The sequence below is a fragment of the Trichosurus vulpecula genome, chromosome 4 (assembly GCF_011100635.1).
Source record: "Trichosurus vulpecula isolate mTriVul1 chromosome 4, mTriVul1.pri, whole genome shotgun sequence".
NCBI classification, from domain to species: Eukaryota; Metazoa; Chordata; class Mammalia; order Diprotodontia; family Phalangeridae; genus Trichosurus; species Trichosurus vulpecula.
This window is the reverse complement of record NC_050576.1, coordinates 373,906,372-373,930,636: the sequence shown is the minus strand read 5'-3', so window position 1 is coordinate 373,930,636 and position 24,265 is coordinate 373,906,372. Positions and strand designations below refer to the sequence as shown.

The following is a 24,265-nucleotide window of genomic DNA, read 5'->3' as shown; positions in this document are numbered from 1 at the left end:
CTTGCATATTAAATTCATCACCTTTCTGTCAAAGGTGGGAGACATTCTGAGGAGGCAGTGCAGATAGAGCGGTTGCATGAGAAGTTGCAAGAGGGGGGGTGTTTGCCAGACAAGACTGTGACAGTAAGCTGTATGACTATCATTTGCATGATTCAGTTAGGAGGTAGAGAAGCAGCATAGCCAATAGCATTCTGGTTTTGGAGTCAGGAAGACCTGAATCCAAGTCCTGTCTCTGACTCATACTAGCTGCATGACTATGGACAAGTCACATACCCTTTTGGCAGTCCAGGCAACTTTAAGTTCCTATCCAAGGGATTTGCCAATCTATACCGATTGATGTAGGGAGTATCCGTTCCAGCAGTTCATTACAATAATCATATCACTGATCTAGATTTTAAAAAGTAGCCATAAGGAATTGGGTTAGAGTACTAATGACCCTCTGCATTAGATAGTTAGTGGACCTTAGGATGACATGTGCACAAATAGAGACCAATTCCATTTTTGCCTAATAGGTAAATCTAACTAATACATCATATAAGCTCCAAATTTTGTAAAAGAATGAAACTGAACACAACCAAATTTTAATAATGGGAATTAAATTACCTGGACTCAAGGGTGGGAATGGGAGTGCAGGACTTTCAGTGAGATATTTATTTCAGTTCTCCAGTCTTCAGTTTCATTATCTGTAAAATGATGGAGCCGGACTAGAGCCATGGTTGTGAACCTGGGGTCTATGACTGTTTTTTAATAGTTTGTTATTCATCATAATTGGTTTCTTCTGTAATCCTATATGTTTAATGTCAAATATTTTAAAACATTCTTCTGAAAAATGGTCCGTAGGCTTCACCTGACTGCCAAAGAGATCCGGGCTACCAAAAACTCTGAGTCTAGAGTCCGAGTCTAGTTTCTAAGGTCCCTTTAACCTCTATGTGAAGTTCCAAGTTTTCTTCTCATTAATTCTAGTGAAATTCCTGAGCCATGTGGGGGAAGGAAAACTGGTCTTTCTAATTCAGTCACCATCATTAATTAGTACATTATATAATGTCCCTGACCCCATAAAAGTAACAAATCATCCAAGGAGAGTGGAAAGCAAGAATGGCTTTTCAACGTTAGGTAAAATGCCGTATGTACATTTACGTCTATTAAATGTTCCATTTTCAATGTAAGCCATCAGCTTTTATCTATTATGGGCAATAGTAATCTTCCAAGTCCTGTAAAAGGCAGATAGTTCTGCCCACTTTGAGGGTCCAAATTCCCAAATGCATGTCATTACTCGAAGTGGAACTCATAACATTCTTTGTAATGGAAGGGGCCTGCCTTATAAATTGCCACAGACAGGAAATTCAACCCTTTGAAGGAGAAAACTGGTTAGACATGCAATGCACCTCAGTCTGGAATTTGTAAATAACAGTGAATTCTGTCATTTCTCCACCTAAGCATCTGTGCATTCTACCAATTTGTCTTTTCAAGTTAATTCTTATTACCATCAATACCAAACCACTACTGGATAAAGTAAATCTTTCACTTTTTAATAAGAAAACATCTCTGGCATTTTTACGGAGTTTGAGAGGATCATGTGTCTTGTATGTAAGTGTGGGTTTTCACTTGGCACAATCATCTGTCTTGTTTTGAAGACTTGTCTGAAGTGTATTGTGAGAGAGATGGTGTTTTACTGCCTAAATTATAAATCCAAGGGCGTTATTAAATTCCCTGGTATTCTGATTTAAAGAGTGTTGTTCAGCTCCTCTAAAGAAAGTGTTCTTCAGGATGCAGTGACCTTTTCAATATATCACAGGAAATCAAGAACTTGTAACCACTCTTTCAAACCCATCACCAGCCCCCTCATTTCACTACAATGTCATCAGCTCATCTATCACGGGATGCCAAGCGTGGGGGTAATAATACATTATTTCTCCTGTGAAGAAATGGATACACTAATATATTGATGCGAAATAATTAAGAGATGGAAATGTCTTGACAAATTCTACACTGCTTTGTATGTTTTGCCTGAAAGTACCTCCAGCCAGCTAAGACAGCCTCTGTGTTTGCTTAGTAATTTTTCTAATATTCATAATGACATGATATTTTCCAGTTGAAAGTTAGTCCGGTGATTGATCTCATTTGGTTTTGTCCAAATTAAAATGTTTCTCTCCAACATTTATAGTAAGTGTAAAAGTCTAAGGAACAGAAATTTTACATCAGGGCAGGATTTAAATAACCAGCACAGGTCAGCTAATTTTTTTTTATATTTTATGTTGTTAATATAACTATAAGAGGCAGTGGGATGTAGTGGATAGAAAACTAGCTGTAGAGTCTGAAAGATGGGTGGTTAAGACTCACCAGTGACAAAAGCTGACCATGTCATCTTGGGCAAATCACTTCACTCATCTATGCCCTCAAACAACTCTCTAAGACTGTAAATTACAGAACAATTAATCTGCAGGATTAGAAAGAATTTCTTCATGAGCTGTTCTCTATGGCAATGAAATCCACCATCACCACCACCACCACCAACAACAACAAAGTATATAACAGATCATTATACTTTATGATAATTCCTGAAAAGACAACAACCAGGTTATTTTCTGCAAAGACTATTTCTAAAACATTGGCTTCCCACATTAAAAAACAACAATCTGCAATTCTAATTCCCCAGATCTCAACTTGAGAGCTCTTGGTAGAGCCACTGATAATGTAAGTGTGTATTGTAGGCAGGAACTGTTTTTTTCATTTTCTATTTGCATCCTCAATGGCCTTGAACAGCATCTTGTATGTATACATGACAACTGCTAATTGAATTGTGCCTTACCACTCATTGCATTTAATAAATATTTAGAGGATTGGATCAGATTGCAGAGAAAAACGCTGAGTAAAATAACCAATGCCAAAGGGATAGGTGCCTTTACCAACACTTTAGGCAACTAGCACAGAACTAGCAACCTATATCTGTGTTGTATGCTTTATATTACATATGGAATTATGCTAGGGAAATAACTTGTGACAATTGTAGGAGTCACAGAATCCCCAACTTATTTTATGGAGATAAACACCATAGAGAATAGAAGGACCAATTAACCTGTCTTGTCACTGATGACCAAACCCTTTCTTGTCTATGCCCAAGACCTCCAGTGGCTTGCATCATAGCTAGTGCACAATTGGTACAAGTCAAGGAAAGTTAACAAGCATTTATTAAGTGCCTACTATATGTTTGGTACTGGTATGCCCAATACTTCTCCAGAAATATTCACCATGTAAGGAAACAGAAATATAAATACAAAGGAAAAGCCAGCTAAGAACAACACACAATTGGAAGCTGGCCTGCTGTGCAACATCTGGCTCTATATTCTTCCTGTCAACACAATCAACCCCACATCCATAGTATAAGAACAAGTTTAGTAATTCAACCCAGAGGTCTTGTATTTAGATATTTTTGTCTGCTGGCAACGTTAATGTAGAAAAGGGGCTGATATACTTGTTAGGATTGCAGGATTCAGCAGCTGCCTCCCTGTTTAGCTGTCTTCCATCCCTGATGGAATAACAGTAGAGCAGGTTCAATAGTAAAGAACAATATAGCAAGAATCCAACTAAAATGTTATTGACATTCCTAAATGCCTCCAAAATACATATATAGAAATCCATAGCTAAGATGCAGATATATGATATGGATAGATATATCTGTGATATAGATAGCAAATACACATATATGAACATGTAGCAATATGTATATTTATATATATATTTATATGTCTAAATATATTTAATAGATATATAGGCAGAGAGAGAGAGAGATGGAGGGAGGGAATGAGAGAGGGAGGGAGGGAGAGAGAGAGGCGAAAGGGGGGGCAGGAAGGGAGGGAGGGAGAAAGAGAGACAGAGAGAGAGAGAGAGAGAGAGAGAGAGAGAGCACAATTCAAAGGTAACTCATTTATCTGAAATTTACTTCTCACTCTCATTGCAACAGTTATTTAAAGACCTCTTGCTCTCAACATCTTCACTGCCGAGTGCCAACTGTGGCCACCTCACCCTCTCCTTGTAATTCACTAATGACAATGAACTGCTGCTTTATGCTAAGTACTATGTTTTGGAGTCCTATGTTCCCTCTTTTTATTTCCTTGAACTTCTCTCAACCCCATGATTCTCTCCCTTCCCCACCCACCTCAATTCCATCACCATCTTTTTTTGCAACCCATGGCGACTTCTATCATTCCACAGAATTTAGAGCGATCAAACTCTTGGAGGATAAGTGGAGAAATAAATGTCCCTAACAATATAATTTGGTAAAGCTATGTTAATATTAGTACTACAATCAAACTCAGTGAGATAGTTGGCTAGGTATGATAATGACCAAGTATTCTTCTGTGCCTGAAGTTTAAAAACTCATTCTACATAAAACTTATTTTCATGTAAAAGAATGGAAGAATGTGACAAAGTTCACATCACTAACAGGATAAGCATCTTGAAAATTAAAAGTGGAGGAGGGAGAGCCAAGATGTCAGGTTAAGGCAGGCACTCTTCTGAGCTCTCCCCCAAACCCCTCCAAATACCTTTAAATAATGACTCTAAACAAAAGAGCTGCAGAACCCACAAAAAGATGGAGTGAAACAGTTTTCCAACCCAAGACAATGTAGAAGGTTGGCAGGAAAAGTCTGTTGCACCAGAGTGAGACAGGAGTGCAGTCCAGTGCAAGTTATACCAATATATACCAGGCCCCAGCAAACCCAGAGCAGACCTTGGGACAACTGAATCGGTGGCAGCAATGGCGGTTTCCAGACCTCTCATCCCACAGATGGTAACGGGATCAGACAACGGGTCAAAAGGAGATTTACAGGGGTCCCTTTACTGGCACCAGGGACAGGACTCTGCTGCATTGCCTGCACATGGATTTAGGTTGTAATCCTGGGTCATAACTCCAGTGTGAGGAGGAGCACTAACACAGCAGAGCTTAGAGCTGCAGGGGGTCAGGGACCCTGGTCACAGTTCCAGGGTTGAAAAGAGTGCTTGTGTAACTCTCAAACTATTGCATAATACAGGAGAATAGTAAATACACCTCTCCTAAATCATACCACCTTGGAAGAACCGAAAACTTACAGATCCCCAGAATTACTTTGAAAAGAGCTGCACAAAAAAGTCTTCAGCTTGGGACAGTGCCCCTTCAACCTGGGAAGCAAAGACCTGTTTAATATGGAATTAAAAGTCAAGAAATAGGCTGGAAAATGAGCAAACAACAGAAAAAATTCTGACTGTAGAAGGTTACTATGGTGACAACGAAGATCAAAACATACACTCAGAAAAAGACAGCAAAGTCAAAATTCCTACATCCAAAGCCTCCAAGAAAAATATGAATTGGTCTCAGGCCATGGAAAAGTTCAAAAAGGATTCTAAAAATCAAGTAAGAGAGGTAGAGAAATTGGAAAGAGAAATGAAAATGATGCAGGAAATCATGGAAAAAGAGCCAACAGCTTGGTAAAGGAGGCACAAATAAATACTGAAGAAAATAACACCTTAAGAAACGGAATGGCCAAATGGTAAAAGAAGCACAAAAATCCAATGAAGAGAAGAATGCCTTGAAAGGCAGAACTGGTCAAGAAATACAAAGATATGCAAAAGATATACAAAAATTCACTGCAGAGAAGAATTCCTTAAAAAGTAAAATTGGCCAAATGGAAAGGTGGCACAAAAGATCATGGAAGAAAATAATTCCTTAAAAGTTAGAATGGGGCAAGTGGAAGCTAATGATTTTATGAGACATCAAGAAATAATCAAACAAAATCAAAATAATGAAAAAATAGAAGAAAACGTGAAATATCTCATTGGAAAAACAACTGACCTGGAAAATAGATCCAGGAGAGATCATTTAGGAATTACTGGACTACCTGAAAGTCATGATCAAAAAAGAACCTAGGTATCATCTTTCAAGAAATTATCAAGGAAAACCTTCCTGATATTCTAGAATCAGAGGGTAAAATAGTAATTGAAAGAATCTACTGATCTCCTCCTGAGAGAGATCCCAAAATGAAAATTCCCAGAAATATTATAGCCAAATTCCAGACCTCCCAGACTCAGAGGTTCCCAAAGTGGGCAATACTGCCCTGTGGGGGGTGCTGGAATGATCTGGCAGGTAGGAGTAGCCTCAAGTGCAATTGGAGGGCCTTGAATAAAAAATAAGGAAGTGGTGGAAGCATAAGGAAAAAAGATAAGAAAATTTTAAAAAACTGTACATGTTTCATTTGTTGTGTAACAGGGCTAAAGTCATAGTGATTACATTATTTTCCAAATAAACACAAAAAATGCAAGTTATAACTGATCAGTGGTCCAGTCCACTGACAAGTCTTAACAAGCAAGTGCTAGCAGGGAAGTGTTTCATTCATTGTCAGAAAGTCCAGCATGTATCAGCAGGAATATTTGCATGTAATGACTTGTTTGCAATATGATACTATACAGTTATATGATGCAATATTGCATCATCAAAATGTCAATGTAGGGGGAAAACCACAAATTTACAATAAATCATTAAATTTAAGGTGTGTCATTTTTTAAAAAAAATTTTTTGAAATGATGAAGATTTCAAGAAAACATTAAAGGGTTAAAGAAAGTTGATTTCTGGGGAAGGAGGATGGCAATGAGTAATTTTTTTAAAGGGGGCCGGTAAGCTAAATAACTTTGGGAACCTCTGTCCCAGATCAAGGAGAGAAATTTCTGCAAGCAGCCAAAAAGAAACAATTGAAATGTTATGGAGCAACAGTCAGATTATCACAAGATTTAGCAGCTTCTACATTAAAGGATCAGAAGGTTTGGAATATGACATTCAAGACAGCAAACAAGCTAGGATTACAACCAAGAATCACCTACCCAAAAAAACAGAGTATAATCCTCTAGGGAGAAAAATGGATATTCAGTGAAATAGAGGACTTTCAAGCATTCCTAATGAAAAGAATAGAAATAGCTGAATAGAAAATTTGACTTTCAATGCAAGAGAAGTAGAAAAAGGTCAACAGGAAAGAGAAATCACAACGCATTTGATAAAGTTGAAATGTTTATGTTCTTTTACAGGAAAATGATATTTATAACCCAAAAACTTTCTCATCAGGGAAGTTAGGAGGAGTATACCTAGAGAGAAAGCAGAGGTATGAGTTGAATGTGATGTTCTGATTATCTAAAAAAATAAAATCAAGGGATGAGAAGGAAGACTGCATTGGGAGGAGAGGAAAGGGAGAGGTAGAATGGAATAAATTATCTGACACAAAACAGGCCTAAAAGAGATTTTACAGTAGAAGGGAAAATGGGGGAAGCGGGGAGAAGAGCACAAAAACCTTCCTTTCACTGGAATTGTCTCAGAGAGGGAATAATATATAGTCTCAGTTAGGTATAGAAATCTGTTCTTACCATTCCAGAAAGTAGGAATGGAAGAGGATAAGAGAAGTGGGGGCGGGGAGGGAGCTGATAGAAGGGAGGGCAGTTTGGGGGAGGTAAAAGTCAGAAGCAAAACACTTTTCAGAATGGACAGGGTAAAAGGAGAGAGAGTGTAAGATAAACTGGAGGGAAATCAAATGGAAGGAAATGCCATCTTGGGGGGGGAGCAAAAAATTTGGAACTCAAAAACTTGTGGAACTGAGTGTCGTAAAGTAAAAATAAAAAAGAAATTAAAAAAAAAAGAAAGGATGAGCATCTCACAAGGGTCAGAGTCTGAATATTGGGTCCATATAGGGCAAATTGCACTATATTAATTTTGTGTCAGAGGTGGTATTTGAACTCAGAGCTGGCTCCCAAGTACAGTGACCTTTGATGACAAATAAGTAATTGAATTACAAATAAAGTTTTGTTCCTTATATATCTGAAAAAACAAAAAGAAGAAATGAGCAATATGTTCTCAGAAAAACATGGAAAGACTCATATGAACTGATGCAAAGTAAAATGAGTAGAACCAGGAGAACATTGTACACAATAACAGCAATATTATATGATGATCTACTATAAATAACTTAGCTATTCTTAGCAATGCAATGATCTAAGACAGTTCTGTAGGACTTACGATGTAATCTGCTGTTCATCTCCAGAGGAAAAAAATAGTAGAGTCTGAATGCAGATCAAAGATACTTTTTTCTTTACTTTATTTTCCTTGGGGTTTTTTTGTCTGTGTTTTCTTCACAGAAAGACTTATATGGAAATGTGTTTTGCATGACTACACATGTATAACCTATGTCAAATTGCTTGCCCTCTCAATGGTGAGGGAGAAGAAAATTTGGAACTCAAAATTAGAAAAAATATTAAAATTGTTTTTACATGTAATTTGGAAAATAAAATATTAAATAAGAAAAAATAAAAGAAAATTAAAAATGGAATACTAGGCCACTTCCCCAACTCAGCATTTATAGGTTTGTGGGTAGGAGCCCCAGTTGAGTGATTCCTAAAGTCTTCTTGCTTCTTCCTTCTAGTTAAACATGACCACTTAAACTATCCTACACCATTGAAGTGAAGCTGTTCTTAAGACCTCTATAGAAAAATGATTGTGATAACTTTTCTCAGTACCTAGTCAGGGGTGGGGAAACTGTGGCCTTAAGGCCACATTTGGCCTTCTAGATCCTCAAGCATGGCCCTCTGACTGAATCCAAACTTCACAGAACAAAACCCCTTAAAAAAGGGATTTGTTCTGTAAAATTTGGACTCAGTCAAAAGGCTGCACCCAAGGACCTAGATTTTTAAAGCATTTCTTCCTTATTAGGTATATATTAATACCTCTTAATATAAAATTACTATTATGCAGGCTTTCTTTTTATCTTCTGCCTAACAATTATAGAGGAAGTCATATATTCCATCACAGTCTTCTTAACCAAGGACTACCAATTTACCCTTAATACAGGCTAATAGTAATGTCATATAGTCCCAATTGGCAACAAAGAAATCCTTTACATCTATACAAGTCAGTATTCTTGACTTCCCTCCTTTGCTTGGGAAATAAAAGAAAAAAGAAAAATTTGAAGATAGGTAACCAGCTCCATTGGGCCAAACCTAGGAAGCTTTATCTGCCTCCCTTTTTTCCCCACTTAGTAGCCATACCTAGAAATCTCTTACAGCTCTTGAAGTGACTAATGATTGGGGAAAAGGTCAAAATCTTGAATTCACTTGAAGACTACCTGCAATAGCATGTCTCAAAGGTCAAGCTTTCAATGAAAGGGCATGACTTTATCATACAGGACAGTGAGTGGATTATAGCTATGAAGGGAATCATTGAAGACAGAAGTTAAAAGTGATCTTCTCCTAAGGAATCATTCATCCAAACTGAACTGCCATGAAGATACATTGAGGAAAACAAATCTATTGGCCTTTTGAATTTAAACAAAATATTTGGTTTTTTAAGTTCTCTAAGATTGGAGATTAGGTTCTTTACCCAAATATCTGCTATAGATGGGGATGATAGGAATTTAAAGGATACTCACACAGAGAATAATTTTGATGCCTTGTTCCAAGAACACAACACACTGTCCTTAGATACTTAGGATGTAGTCCCTCCCCATTTCCATCTTTTGGAATCTCTGGTTTGCCTTCTATATAAAAATGTTACCTTTCAAGGATTACCTTCTATATAAAGCCTTTTCTGATTCCTGTAGCTGCTAGTTCACTGCCTCCCGAAACTACCATATATTCAATCTATGTATTTTACATGTTGCCTCTCCATTTAAAGTATAAAGAATATAAAGTATAAAGAATAGAGAATAGAGAACATTTATTTCACTTTTGTCTTTGGATCTCCCAACCCTTGGCACAGTGCATGGTACACAGTAAACACTTAATAAATGTTTGTTTATTGATTGGTTGGTTTCCAGCCAAAATGCAACAGAGGAATCACAAGGTTTAAGGATCAGATACTTGGGGAAGAGAAAGAAGGGAGGGAGGACTAGGTCTCAGCAGCTACCAGATCCAAGGAGCTGGCTCAAACTAAATAAGGTGTGATCAACCTCTGAATAGCATGTTTTTCAGGCCAAAGACCTTAGTTATAAGTAATGTTCAGGGGATGGAAGGATGGAGACAGTGTCAGAGATGTCTGTATAACCAATTTGTTCTTGTGTTTCCGTGTTCTTGTGGGGGCTGGGGCAGGATATGACAGCAATAATAATAATAATAATAATAAACAATGTAGGGAATTTTACATATTATATCATTGGATCCTCACAAGCCTCTGAAGCAGGTGCTATTATTAACCCCTTTTTACAGATGAGGAAACTTTGACTAAGAGAGCTTAAGGGTTACATAGCTAGCAAGTGTCAGAGGTGGGATCTGAACCCAAGTTTTGCTGTATCCAAGGCAGGAAGTTGTCCTAAAGTTCTTCTGATGTAGGAAGGCCTGTTTGGCTTGAATTTTGCTTTGTCCCAGCCATTTATCCAGATAAGGACTCAACAGTCACTAGATGTGGGGATGAAATAGGGAGAGGGTTGTTAGTCTCTCCCCCATGAAGCCACCTTTACAGGTTAGATCAATTCTCTGTTCTGTGCAAGGCATGCATTATATTTAAAGCTTTTAAAGATTCTATTGCTTGTATTTATCCTATAAAATCACCTCATTTTCTCATTACTCTCAGATGTGGACCCCACTGCCACAGTCAAGATAATATGTTAGCCACTGTCCCACCACAGTTTGCTTGTTTCTGCCTCTGTACTTTTTTATACATGTTTTTTCTCTAACTGGCATGCCCTTCCCATGTTCTTTGCCAACTCATTCCTCTGCCCTCTTCCAGAATCTGCACCAAAACTCCATACTAGAGGAAGTTTTATCTGATTCATCCTGCCTAATCTATTCAATCCTGTGCGTACTCCACTTTTACAGTATTAATATGTTGCTCAGTCCATACAACAGCCATTTGCTATAAATTGCTTCATAAAAGAAATCTTCCATCATTTCATGTGTTTGCATTCTATATTCCCAACTAGATAGTCTTTATTCCATAAAAACAAGACCCCAATCTTCTCTTTGGATTTTGTTCTTCTTCACGCAAAGCCCCTTGTCCTTCCCTGTCCACTTCCCGACACACACACACACACACACACACACACACACACACACACACACACACACCCCAACTTGTACAATAGCAGATATGAGTAAGTTTTCAATAGACCTTATTGATACATTGGTGAGGAAAACAGGTTTCCTCAAGCTGAAGTGACTGGTATAGTGCTCATCACATCTAAAAAGGCTTCTATTCACCTAAGGTAACAATAGGCGAGCCTGCATCTCCAGAGTCTGCGTAGCCTATAGAGAAGTCTAGAGAGAAGTATTTCATCAACCTAATAGCTGAGAATTATTTCTAAAAGAGTAGAACCAAACTACTTCCTCTAAGTTGCTAATTAGTTCTTGCTACCCACTAAAATGTAAATCAACAATAGGAGACAGGAACCAAGTCTTCAACAGTCCTCCTGCCCTCCATAGTCTGAACCAAAAGCCCCAAATGTGCCAGCCAACACAAGCTGGACTAGATAATTACAAATCCAAGTGGACTTAAGAAAAAATATATTCTTAAACATATCTCCAGCAATTTGGCTTTTCCCATTTGGCAAATTTCCTTTTAAAAATTATCCTTTCTTCTCTTAACCAGTTACAATTCAGCATCTTTGGAAGAGGTCAAACCACTCCACTGCTGCTTAACGTGCCAGGTACGTCGGGCAAAACGCACCTCCAGTGCTGCCGGATGTGCCAGGTATGTCATGGCGTTCCATGGTCCTTCCAGTGGAACCTCAGTAGCACCCGCCCACAGCAGCACAAGAGCTGGCTGGAGGGAGGGCTGGCAGCAAAGCAGGACAATAAATCAACTCAAATACTGAGAATGAGGGGAGTAACCTCACCTCCCCCTCAAAGGACTCCTCCAATGATAGCATTGATTTTTTTTTAATACAGCACCAGTTTTGTGAGGACCACACTCTGACAAAGCCATAAGTCTCTTCTTCCAATACCACCCCAAATTCATCGCTACTCCCCCAAGAAAGGAGAGATAATGCTGCATATTAATGCCGTGGATATTTTTCTTGCAATTTTTTGAGACTTCATAGATATCCTCACTTTCTGACCCCTTCAAGGTTTCCATTCCACTTATTATCCATATAGATAAATTGAGATACACTTTGAAGATCAAGAGATAGAGTAAATAATGAGAATTAAGCTTTTTTCAGGACATCAGAAACCAAGGAAAAGAGGTAAGGGCAAAGAGTATGAATGTATTTATACATATATTATAGATATAGATATATAGATGGATAATCAGAAATATCCAAGTGTGGCCAAAGGAAGTAACTATTAAAAAATATTAAATTGGTTTTGTTCAGTAGTTTAGTTGTGTCCTACTCTTCATCAACCTATGTATTATACTATCCATGGGGTTTTCTTGGCAAGGATACTTACTGGAGTGGTTTGCCATTTCATTTTGCAACATATTAAATCTTAAATTTAATATGTAATACTATTAAGATAATACTATCTTAACCTCTCTGAGCCTCAGGTCAAGGATCACCTTCTGTATTAAACCTTTCCTGATTTTCAGAGCTACTAATTCATTAGCTTCCAAAATACCTGCTATTCAGTCTATTTAATATGTAATGCTACATATGAAATCTTACTACCTATTGAGATGATACATGTTTTAAAGGTCACTTGAAGAATAAGAAAGATTTATTTATTTTAATAAGTTCAGCTGTCTCTCACATTTTATCATATGGGAAAATATTTTGGGAAATTTATATTTGTGTTTATTTTGTTTTATGATTTTATAATGTTAATGTATCATATCTAAGCTTTTCTGTTTGTTATGGCAATGAGCTCAAGTTACTGACCTGTTTTGGCAGAAATATTGACATATAGCTGTTAAGAATTTTTTTTAAAAATTCCTCATCTTCAACTAGTTCAGCCTTTATTCACATTGTGGTATGGTGCGTTAGCTATTCATGGCTCAGGGTTGGGCTATTATTAAGACTCAGTTACTTAAAACTAGCAAGATCAACTTTTCTGCCTTTTTTATTAAGTGCATAAAAGACATGATTTTCGTTAATTGTTCACTTTTGCAGGCTCAAAGTGACAAAATGTGAGTGTGTGTGTGTGTGTGTGTGTGTGTGTTTGCCTTCTCAGTATACTTTAAGAGCTTTTTTTAAAAAAACGATCATCAACTAAATGTGTCAGTAATCTGTTTCAAGCAAGGTAGAAAAACATTTTTATGGAAGATTACACCAGAATAAAAAAGCAATCTTTTCTAGCCATTTAAGAACCAGAGGCATATGCTTAGGAATGAGTAACTCATCCTCATGATATTGACATAGATAAAATGCAAGGTTTTTCCTCATCTCAGCAAGAGGCCATTATGGAAGAAGCTAGATGGCAGAGCCCGCTATTGTCTCTCCTTTGGATGATCACACTGACACTCTAATGGAACAGGTAAGACCCATTTCCCAGGAAACACTCATTATGTGTTCTTATGTAGTTCTCCAGTTGTATCTTTGCATAATTGGTGCTGAAATATTTTTCCTTGTCTCTCAAGGTGATTGCATTATATTATCCAGCATCTGCTAGCACTTAATATTTATTGCATTTGGGGGGTCATGATTTGACCAGAATCTCACAAATTTTATTGCTCTTCCAAGCTGAACTGTAGTTCCCTTAGAAGGTTAATGGTATTTGATATGATATAGTATAATGTAATCAATCATACATTTTTCTGAAATGAATGCTGACTTAAAGGGTAAAAATAATACTGACGGGGAATATGGAATCACAAGCCTCTCTCTTTTGTTACAGATCACAGGCTTCCCTTATTTCTTATTCTAAAATGTTAATAAAGAAGACATGAAGATAGAGAACACAGAAACTAAGATCTCTTCTACTGTTTCTATAAACAATAAGTGCTGTTTAAAGAAGAATGAAGTTCCTTCATAACCATTATTCTTGAGCCAATTTCTAAATTTTTTTGATGTTGAACTATCAAATAAAATATAGAAAATTACTCCTTAAAACATATCTATCCCTTCCCCTTCCCCTCAAAGAAATCACATATAGATTTATTTATACGTGACTTTCATGGAAGAGGTCATGAAAATTCCATTGCATGAAGGTAATACAGAAATAAAAAGAATCAATCTTTCATGTTTTCCTAACCCAGTCGTTCAGTGAACTTGGCAAGTTACCAGGGATAATATTTTTTCAAGTGGGAATATGTGTTTGGTAAAAAATACTCCTACATTTGAATCATCATCAGGGGGTCCTTGTCTTGTTATGCATTTGAAGGAGGAAGGGTAGAGTGTTCACCCCTGCTGATAAAAAGAAAATGCCTCAGTGTTCCTAGCTTGGTACAGTGCTACTCTAAGAAGAAAGACTAGAAAAATCTTATATACTGTATCAGGAAGAATTTTCTCACTGAGTCAAGCAAAATGCTTCATAAGTTTTTTTTACAAGAAAAAGCAACAGAAATTCAAATGCAGGATTTCATATAATCAGTAAACATTCATTGAATGCCTACTATGTGCCAGGCCCTGCGCTAAGCACTGGGGATACAAAAAGAGGCAAAAGGCGGCCGCTGCCCTCAAGGAGCTCACGATCTAATGGGAAGGCATTTGGAAGAGACCTCAGAGATCATCCAATCCAGATCATTTCCTAATGAGAATCATCTCTCCAGTATCACCAACAAGTGACCTTTCATGCCTGTTCATCATGCCTATAGCCAGCAGATTACATGATGCTGGCCAGGGAGCAGAAAGCCTCTGATAATCAATCGGGACTTCTAGTAATTGGTGATGTGCTGTAGATGGAACTCACTAAGCTACCCACCTCCTCCCCCTGCCTCTTCACGTTTCTTAAATATTCCTGCCTTCTACCAGTTGACAAATTAGTGCACTTTGCCATAGCAACAAATCATATCATATAGATAAGGTAGACCCCCATCCCTGAACCTGAAAATGATTACCATATAGCAAATTAAAGTCAAGATTTTTTTTTTACCAGAGTACTGCTCAAATATTTTCCAATCTAGCCAAATGTTTCCAAAGAATTCAGCAAGAAATACAGTAATAATACCATATATTTACATGTGTAAAGATTACATGTGTCTGATGCTTTATAGTTTACAAAGCATTTTCACATGTTTTCTCTCATTTCCTCTTATAAAGTAGCATTATCCTTGTTTCACAAATAAAAAAAACCTGAAGCTCAGAGACATTAAGATCGTAGAGCTACAGAATAGCAAAAACAGCCCTGAAACCTAGGTTTTTGACTCCATGTTCAGTGCATTTTGGAGAGTTTCTAACAAGGCTATTTTTACGGCATTATATCTCAATGTCATTTTGCCAAATGACTACTCAGCACCTATGACCCTCTTCCCTCATCCCCTAATAATCACATATCCATTTCTTCTAAGGCAAGGTCTTTAAATCATTTTGTGGAATAGACTCCTCCCCTTTGGTAGTCTGCTAAAGCCTATGGACTCTTCTTAGAATAATCCTTTTTAAATGTATAAAATAAAATACATAGGATTATAAAATAATTCTTTTGAAACACAATTATCAAATTTTTTAATTTTTAATTATTAATTAAAAAAAAACAAATCAGCAGACTTCCTTGAATCTATCCACAGATAAGGTTAAGAACCCCTGCTCTAAGATTTTCTCTGTCAGTTTATGAACAACACGCTAGCAACCTGCCAATTTGTTTTGCAATAGTGTCTCCTTGTATAGTCTAATTAGGCTTTCCCACATGTTTCTATTTTAACTCTATATGTCTGTACAGAACTTATGTCTTTGGTGCTACCACTTTTTCGGGGGCGGGGGGGGAACTGTTTTAGATAAACAGACTGATCATTTTAAGTATTGTAGATGAAGCATATTGTTAGAAAAAAATTTTAATTTAGTAATATTCCATCCACTAGCTCTAGAGTAAAGCTTTCAAGATATATCTGCCTTTAGTTCTGCCTGTTGTGTTTCAGTGGTCTTCATTAAGAAGTATTTTCTAAGTGGCAGCTTGCTAGAAGAATATAATTCCTTTTTCTCAGCTAAGAAATGTCAATTTTGAACTTGTAAACATTGTCCCCGAGAGCAATAGGATACATCAGAGGAGATGAGAAACAAGCATAGCTCTCCCCTCCCCACACCCACCAAAAAAACCAAGAAGACATTACTACCCCACTACTTTGCAAAAGTGAGAGGTCTTCAGGTGTGGTACAATGCTCATATTTTCAGGGTTTTTATTTGGTACATTGAAGAGCTTTGCTGATTTCTCCTTTTTTCCTTTAAAAATAACATTTGTTATGTGAGATGGCTTTCTGGGAAAAGAGGGGGAGAGGAATACTGGGACGAATTTCAGTGATGTAAAAAAAAAATCAAAAATTTATTTTAAAATTCTCTTTAAAGAATTGATCCCTCCAAAAAGTATTTCAATACAGAATATGAAATATCAATAATATATGATGATATCCTTTTCTTTTTTGCTTTGGCATCTTTTATGCTAGAGTGTTTAGTAGTGTCTCTCCGAGGCACAAGCTGAAATGAGACTAACTAGGATAGTCTAGCTAGGTAGGGAGCAGTCTAGTCGTTACTGTACCTCTAGGCAGGCTAAAGGTTTAGTCTGGAGAAAGAGGCTAATGAAGGGAGGATTAGACAGATATGCATCTGTACAGGCAAGGTCCAGATTCCAGAAGGTCAGTCAGTCAACAAGTTTCACTAATAAACAGGAAACAAGAAAAGGGAGTTCCGATACTGAGGTAGAGTATTCTGTGTTATGCTTCATACTGTCTTCTGGGTATGGGTAACCCTGAGCCTTGTAGCTGTTGATCACAACCAGAAGGAGATTCAGGTCAGGGAAGGAAGGAAAGAGAAGAGTAGAAGTCTAAGAAATAAATAGAAGATATAGTTTGTAAGTTGTTGCAGTAAATTTCTAATCTAGTTGTTATCAGTTTTGACTGTCAGGAGGTATCTCCACAGGTATTGACTGCAATATACTTTTTTTTCTTATATGAGTTTCAGTTTCTGTCTAGAAAACAGTACTGAAAAACAGACAAGCAATAAAAAAGATGGGAATTTTTGCCTTTCAGCTTATAAAAATTTAGATAACTTTAACCCAAGTCATATGAATGCCAGGCAATCTGTACCATAAAATAAGTCTCAAAAATTGTTGACAAGAACCATCCAGGTTTCACCCCATGTAGAATGGTGTCACTGAATGAATTCTACTGGGATGCTTCCAAGTCATCAAAAATGCCACATTTCTTGCCTGTTTACTCCGAAAGAACTGAAGTTATTCATTCGAAGATTTTGTGATGTCCTCTTTTCCCTGACCAAAAATATAGTCTGTGGTAGCAACCCAATTTTTCAACTGATATTGATAACTTAGCTATAATTCTGAAGCTAAATGTTGTTTTTCTATTCTATTGATAACTTCGTTTTAATTCTGATGCTGTGTTGCTTTTCCATTACCACTGCTACATGATCATTGTTTTCTGAAATAAAATTTTGACTTTGATGGAACCCTTCTCCCAAAGTCCTGCTCGTTATTTGCAATAAATAAATGCCAATGGCAGTATGTATATTTCTTACAATGATTCCAATATGTTGTATAACATGGTATATTGGCCCACTCGTTGTTTTAATCATCATTATGATTATTATCAAGAGCATTCTTATTGGTACGTAGTACAGTGATTCATGTTGGTGAGTTAAGTAAAGGCAGTCTCCACCCCCTAGGAATTTATATTTTAAGGCAGACAGCATTGGCATGAATCAGAGAGAAACTGGATGTATAGTGCATCATAAAAATACACACATAAATAAGGTCAGTACTTAAGGCATCATAAGTAGATTTATTGGGTTGAATGGAAAGTATGTCTGCAGAATTGAATTTTATGGAACATGGGATTTTTGAGCTGGGAGGAAATCTCCCACTCTGACTTTGTCTTTTTACAGACAACAAAATCAAGACCCAGAAAGTTTAAGTGGCTTCTCCATAGTTGTTCATAGCACACAACTTGGACTCCAACTCAGTTTGGCTGACTCCTAGTCCATTGTTTCTGTTGATACGCTGCCTTTTCAGGAGTAATTGCTACAGCTCTTCTGTAATTACTTAGAGGCGGCTTCTTGGAAGAGGTGGAATATTAGTTTTCTCCTTGAAATAATTTGCATCAAGACTATAATTGTATTAACTCAGCAAATCTGTATTAGCTGAAATTGACACAAGCCTGGCCATGGTTTACATGATGTGGTTCCATTAGACCTTGTTATAAGGTCCTAGAAAGCAGTGGTTTCTGTCATTTGTCTGACGGTTCAATTTCAATTTTTTTTAACTTTTTAATTCTAGCTTGGGCACTGCTCTTGACCATCTTTTCATTTTTATATGATTCTGTTGTTCATAAAGTTCTTTTGAGTACAGCTAGAAACCTTGAATCATCATAATTTCAAGAACCTATTTGTACAGTTCCTTCTCAGAGACCCTTCAATATAAAGCCTCATTTTTCCATATTCAAAGCTGAATATCATGATTTCCTACAATTATAGGAAATCATGCAGCTCCAGTTTCCCAAACTGTGCCATCTTTCTTTGGTTTTTATGGGAAACTTTTTGTTGTTGTTCCCAGCACCTGGTTGTCATTGTGGTTTTATTTTGCTGGTGTTTTGGGCACTAAGCCTGGCCTTTTCAGTTTTACTTTCTTATCCTGTGCAGTTTCCCATGTTTTTACATTTGGATAGGTTTCCTAAAAAATGATAAGAGTAATTAGCAACTGTGTATTATTTCTAGTGAAGCCTAAAAATTATGCATTTAACTTTGGTTCTTTCCTTCTCCCCCTAGGGCTTGTACAAGACAACGCATGCTGAGCGGATCATTTGAGGGGCAGCCAGCAAAAGAAAGGTCAATACTCAGTGTGCAGCACCATATTCGTCAAGAACGCAGGTAAATGTACTGTGCGGGGAGAGGGGGGAGGGAATTTTCAGGGGAAAAACTTGAAAAATATTTAATTGAAGGAGTTAAATGTGCATACACCATAACTGATAATCTTGGAAGGCAAAGACTAACAGAATACGTTGCTTCTGTGGTTAGTAACAGTAATGAGGTTTATTGTCTCATAAAACAGGAAAAGACTTTTTTTTAATTTCAAATGTCATTTCATTTACTCACTACAGATCTGTTGAAAGATCCAAAGGATAAATTAATTTTAAAAAGGATTAGAGACAATTGAAGAACATAAGCTTCTGATGTAAAGAGAGTGAGATTCTAACCATATTGCATGTACACACATATTAGGAAAATTGTTCTTTATAATGGCCATCATTTAAAGGTCACAGTTTGATCTTGAAACTTGTCACCAAATTGATTATGATTGTTTCAGGTCACTGAGACATGGTTCTAACAGCCAGCGAATCAGCAGGGGAAAATCTCTTGAAACCTTGACTCAAGATGTAAGTCCTTACATGATGCTTTGGGTTTGGGGAACAAAATTATGACTTTCCATTTAAACTGTTGTTTACACAAATTCAGTGTCTAGACTTTCAGAGCATATTTCCAGAGTGCCCTGAGATTCAGTCCCAAATGGAATTTTTTAAAATGACATCACTATGATATATAATATTATTTGTAGAAGAACCAAAACATGTTCCTTCCGTAGTATTATAGTTCAAGGAAAACATCTTGTAAATAATTGTTATAATTAGAGAAATATATTTATGTTATACCATAAAGACTTACAAAGAGGTTTTATATAATAGGAATAATGAGCAGCATTACTATTGACATATATTGAGTTTAAAATATTCTGGTTCAGATAGAGAAGACAGTCTCTGCCCTCTAGAAACCTGCATTCTAAAAAAATCAAAACAGCGCTTTTAAAAGCTTTAATCTTTTAATATTTGTTTGGTATTCAGCCAAGTATTTGTTTAGTTAAAGCTCCTGGATTATTCCATACTCATTTCTTGCTCAAAGAGGGAATTATTACTTAATTACTGCTATAATTTGATAATTATATCACTCAGAAGTGTCAAAAACACACGTTGTGGGCTGTGTTACTCCCTAGTGCTACTTGCATAAGGTCAAAATACAATTGAGAAATATTTAACAAAATAGAAATACAATAAAACATGTGTAATGTTGATACATGGCTTTCCTAAATCAGTATGCAGCCTGCAGGGATCCTTATGTATAATTTAATGGTCTCCAGTTTCCATTTGTGGTTGACACTCCTGATATAACTATCACTAGCTGGCACAGGGGCTTGAGCACTGGTCTTGCAGTCAAGAAGAACTGAGTTCAAATTTGACTTAAGTCACTTAGTAGGGACCCTTGGGAAGTCATATAACCTGTCTGCCTCACTTTCCTCATCTGTAATATGCCAGTGATAATAGGACCTACCTCAGCATTATTGTAAAGATAAAATGAGTTGGAACAATTCGGCGAAATAATCCAGGAGATAGCAAGTTAGGAAATAAAAGGACTGGAGTTCTGATTTCTTCATCATCTATGTTTATTCTAGTTGCTAAATGATCCAGTCAAAATCACAAGTTAGGCAGAGTTCATCTTCAGTGACCCCTGTCTTACCTTTCTGTCCCTTCCCCCATCATTTCATTTCTCACCCCCAGGTACCCAGAATTCTCTTACTGCCCAGATGACTTCTGGTTTCAAAGGAGAGTGATAATCTGCTAAACTAATTCACACTACTATATTAGTGACTTAGTGTTTTGTCCCTCCCAGGAGTATTTTTTTAAGACCAAATGGAGAGGGCAACATTTAACCCCAAAGAATGATTCTCTAATGATAGATTTCCAAGAACTGTGACTCCAAAGTAGAGGAGGTTTTTTGAGGCCTGGGGAACTTTGCAGAGCCCTTCAAATCTCAACATAAAGCCAGTAGATATGGCCCTACAGATTTGCCTTTCTCTCATTGCCTTCCTCAGTTGCCTATTCAGATGATTCCAGAACCTTTCCACATTTCAAAATGGAAAAGGTTTTCTACTTTCCAGAAGTGGGGAAAAAACTTCACTTGTGTGAAGTTTTGGTGAAAAAGATTATTTTTCCCCTTTAGCTTCTATGTAGCTCCAGTCAGATCTTTTTCAAAGTATATAGCCATGTTTGCTGGCTATTCTGATTCTACAATGAAAAATTGAAGACTTCGTTCAGTCAACAAGAATCAATTCGGTGCATACTATCCACTGTGCTGGGCTCTGGAGGACACAGAAACCAATTTGTAAAGTTTTCTGACTGGCAGAGTACTGGATCCCACAGCATTCAATGTGCTATTCAAAACAGTAGAAGATAAGTAATGTGTCAGCGTAAAAGAGGGACTCACATATAACCCTGGTAAATTTCTCTAGTAAGGAGAGATGGGAAGATATATAATTTCTCATTTCAAGCACAGAGGCTTAAGCCATAGGCAACCTAGGAAGTTTATCCAATATTGAGAATCATAGCAGAGTCTCTTTGAAGCTCATTCAACTCTTGCTCACGTAGCTAGAGAATACATGGATATGTCAGAGTAAGCATAGGATCAATAGAATGATGCTAGTGACCAGGGCTCTGGATCCTTAATGCCTATGTGAATATTCTGGGATACATGGGAGCTGTGGGTTCTGTGGGCAGAGCTGACCTTTACATATTGCCAACCCTGAAAAAAAATGTTCAGCTTATAATCGTGATGAAGCCTTTGGGCATCTTTACTGGCTAATTCACAGCCATGTCATACAGTTCAAGAATGAGTTCAGAACTCATAACCTATTCATAGTCACAGATCTGTCCAACTAACCACTGATGTTTCACCACAGAATTATGATTATCATTCCCCAAGTGACTTTTGGCTTCATAATTCTTTGGATGAGTATTAGGACAGAATATCATCGTGAGAAATTTGCCTAAAGATCTACAGGGACAGTATCAGAGTACTTCATTTCAAGTTGACTCACCAAAAATTCCTTGTTTGAAAAGGCCAAAACAGAAGATGCCTTTAAACATGTACTGTGTTTGGTGTTCAAGTGATCCTACAGGGACATTGTCAACTGCAGAATTTAAAGTGCCCTTGTCTTGCTAGATTTCACTATACTTTTGGGGTAGGACAGACTCGTATCAAAAAATAAAAACAACATTGCGATCCACCATATTACATCAGAAGAATTTCTGGGGATTCATGAGATGTATGCATTTTGGCCAACTTTTAATTTAAATCTCCATTCTGGGTCCTTGCCCCAATTTAGAGATGGTAAGTTAGTGAAAGTTTTAAATTTGAGTTATTTTTTTTCTTTTCTAAACATTCTATCTGACATCAATATGGATAATGATAAATACAAGATCATAGAATGTTAGACCCTAAACGTGGGAAGGGCTTTAGATGCATTCTTGTCTAACTCCCTCATTTTATAGATGAGGAACCTGAGACCCAAAGAGAAGAAATCACTTTACCAAGATGACACATGTTAGAACCAGGGCTAAAACCTAGATCTCCTGATTCCTAGTCAAATGCTTTTCTTCTGATATCATGCTGGCTCTCTAAAGACTTTATATGACCTTCAACTTATATTTAAGGAGAGAAATCCCATTGACAGGTGATCCCATGTTATCTTTATAGAATGAGAACATAACTTTTCATGAAAAATAAGTGACTTTATTATGGTCATGTAAATTAAATTCATTCATTTTCCTATATTCTTCTTACATATTTATAGCATTCCAACACAGTGAGATATAGAAATGCACAGAGAGAAGATAGTGAAATCAAGATGATCCAGGAAAAAAAGGAACAAGCTGAAATGAAAAGGTACTGAGTGATATAATGGCCCATAGGTCACATTTTAGAAGGATGCTTCTTTTGAAAAAAAAAAAATTTAGCTTTACCTTCCCATGAATCCTTTTTTCCCAAGGAAAGTACAAGAGGAAGAATTAAGGGAAAACCATCCATATTTTGACAAGCCCCTGTTCATTGTTGGTCGTGAGCACAGGTTCCGAAATTTTTGCAGAGTGGTGGTCCGAGCACGCTTTAACGCGTAAGTATGTTCTGACTTGGTCAGTTCTTTTTCCTAAATTCACAAAGTAGGGGTTTTTTCATGAGAAAGTAAAAGAAATGTACAATTCTAAAGAGTAACAAAGACATTCTTGGACTAATTAATCAAACTGCTCACTTTTGTAGAGCAAACTAACAAGGTAGAGTAGGTGGAAGGTTTATATTATTTAACACGTATGTAGCACTCAATCATTGTGTAAAACACTTTGCAATCATTTTTCTTGTTATTTCAAACAACCACTCAATGTGTTGCTGATCAATGTTATTAAAACCATGATTTATGAGCAGGAAACTGAGTCATGAGGAAGTTAAATGATTTGGCCAATGCCTTGTAATGAGTAACCAATCGGGCCAAAAATAGGATTGAGCCCTTACACCTTCACTGAAATTCTGTAGCCTCTTTGATTCCAAAATATACCACTCTGTACAATTCAATATTAAGTGAAATGGAGTGGGGGTAGGAGGAAGGAATAATGCTTCTGTTGGCAACAGCCATGTGCATATTTTTGTCCTTCTGTTTCTCAGTTCTCACCTGAAAGGAGACAAGATTTACATCAGAAGCTGTAAGAGAGCCAAGAGGTCCTTAAGAAAGAACCATGTTCTTGGCTCTCTAGACCAGGCTTACTGGGAACGTAAAATGTGAAAGAGGATCTTTTTTTTTTCTTAAATGTTATTTTAAGTAAAGCCTCAGCTAAAACCAGAAGTACAAGGGGAAGTAAAGCTTAAGTGTGAAATGTTTCCATGTCTAGACTTGTATTCAAAAGTACGTTCCCCAATTCCAAAATCAATGAAAACAGATCCCTTTTATTGGTGGTGATTCTCTGTCATGATCAAGTATTCTACCATTAGTGGAATAACCACTTGATTTGGTATCAGATGAATAGTCTCGCTTCTGCCTCCTCCTAACAGTATGACCTTGATTAAGTCATTTTACTGCTCTAGGCCTCAGTTTTCTCATATGTAAATGGAGGTCATTGAACTAGAGAATATCCAAAATCCCATCCTGCCCTGACATTTGCGAACCATAGAATTTTAGAGACAAGAAAATTTTTAGAAATTGGATACTACAATCTTCTTACAGAATCTCATAATTCTAGGGCTCAAGAGGCATTAGATTATATCTAGTCCAGCCCCTTCTTTTCATAGATGAGAAAATGGAGGCTCACAAAGATCATGCAGTTAGTTAATGAGAAAGCCAGGGCTAGAAGCAAAATTTCATCCCTCTCAAATCCAGTGTTCCTTAATTTTACCCCAGTTCTATCCACTTTAAGTTCAAGGCC

General features: G+C 37.0%; 1 protein-coding gene across 2 annotated transcripts in view; it reads left to right on the top strand.

The window, feature by feature from the left end:
* NALCN (sodium leak channel, non-selective) overlaps window positions 1-24,265 on the top strand; it is a 502,757-nt gene that overhangs the window by 421,586 nt on the left and 56,906 nt on the right. For both annotated transcript variants that reach the window (XM_036757854.1, XM_036757853.1), the window contains 4 exons: window positions 18,798-18,899; window positions 19,336-19,405; window positions 22,651-22,742; window positions 22,846-22,968. In XM_036757854.1, the coding sequence (XP_036613749.1) occupies window positions 18,798-18,899; window positions 19,336-19,405; window positions 22,651-22,742; window positions 22,846-22,968 (387 nt within the window). The remainder of the gene's footprint in view (window positions 1-18,797; window positions 18,900-19,335; window positions 19,406-22,650; window positions 22,743-22,845; window positions 22,969-24,265) is intronic.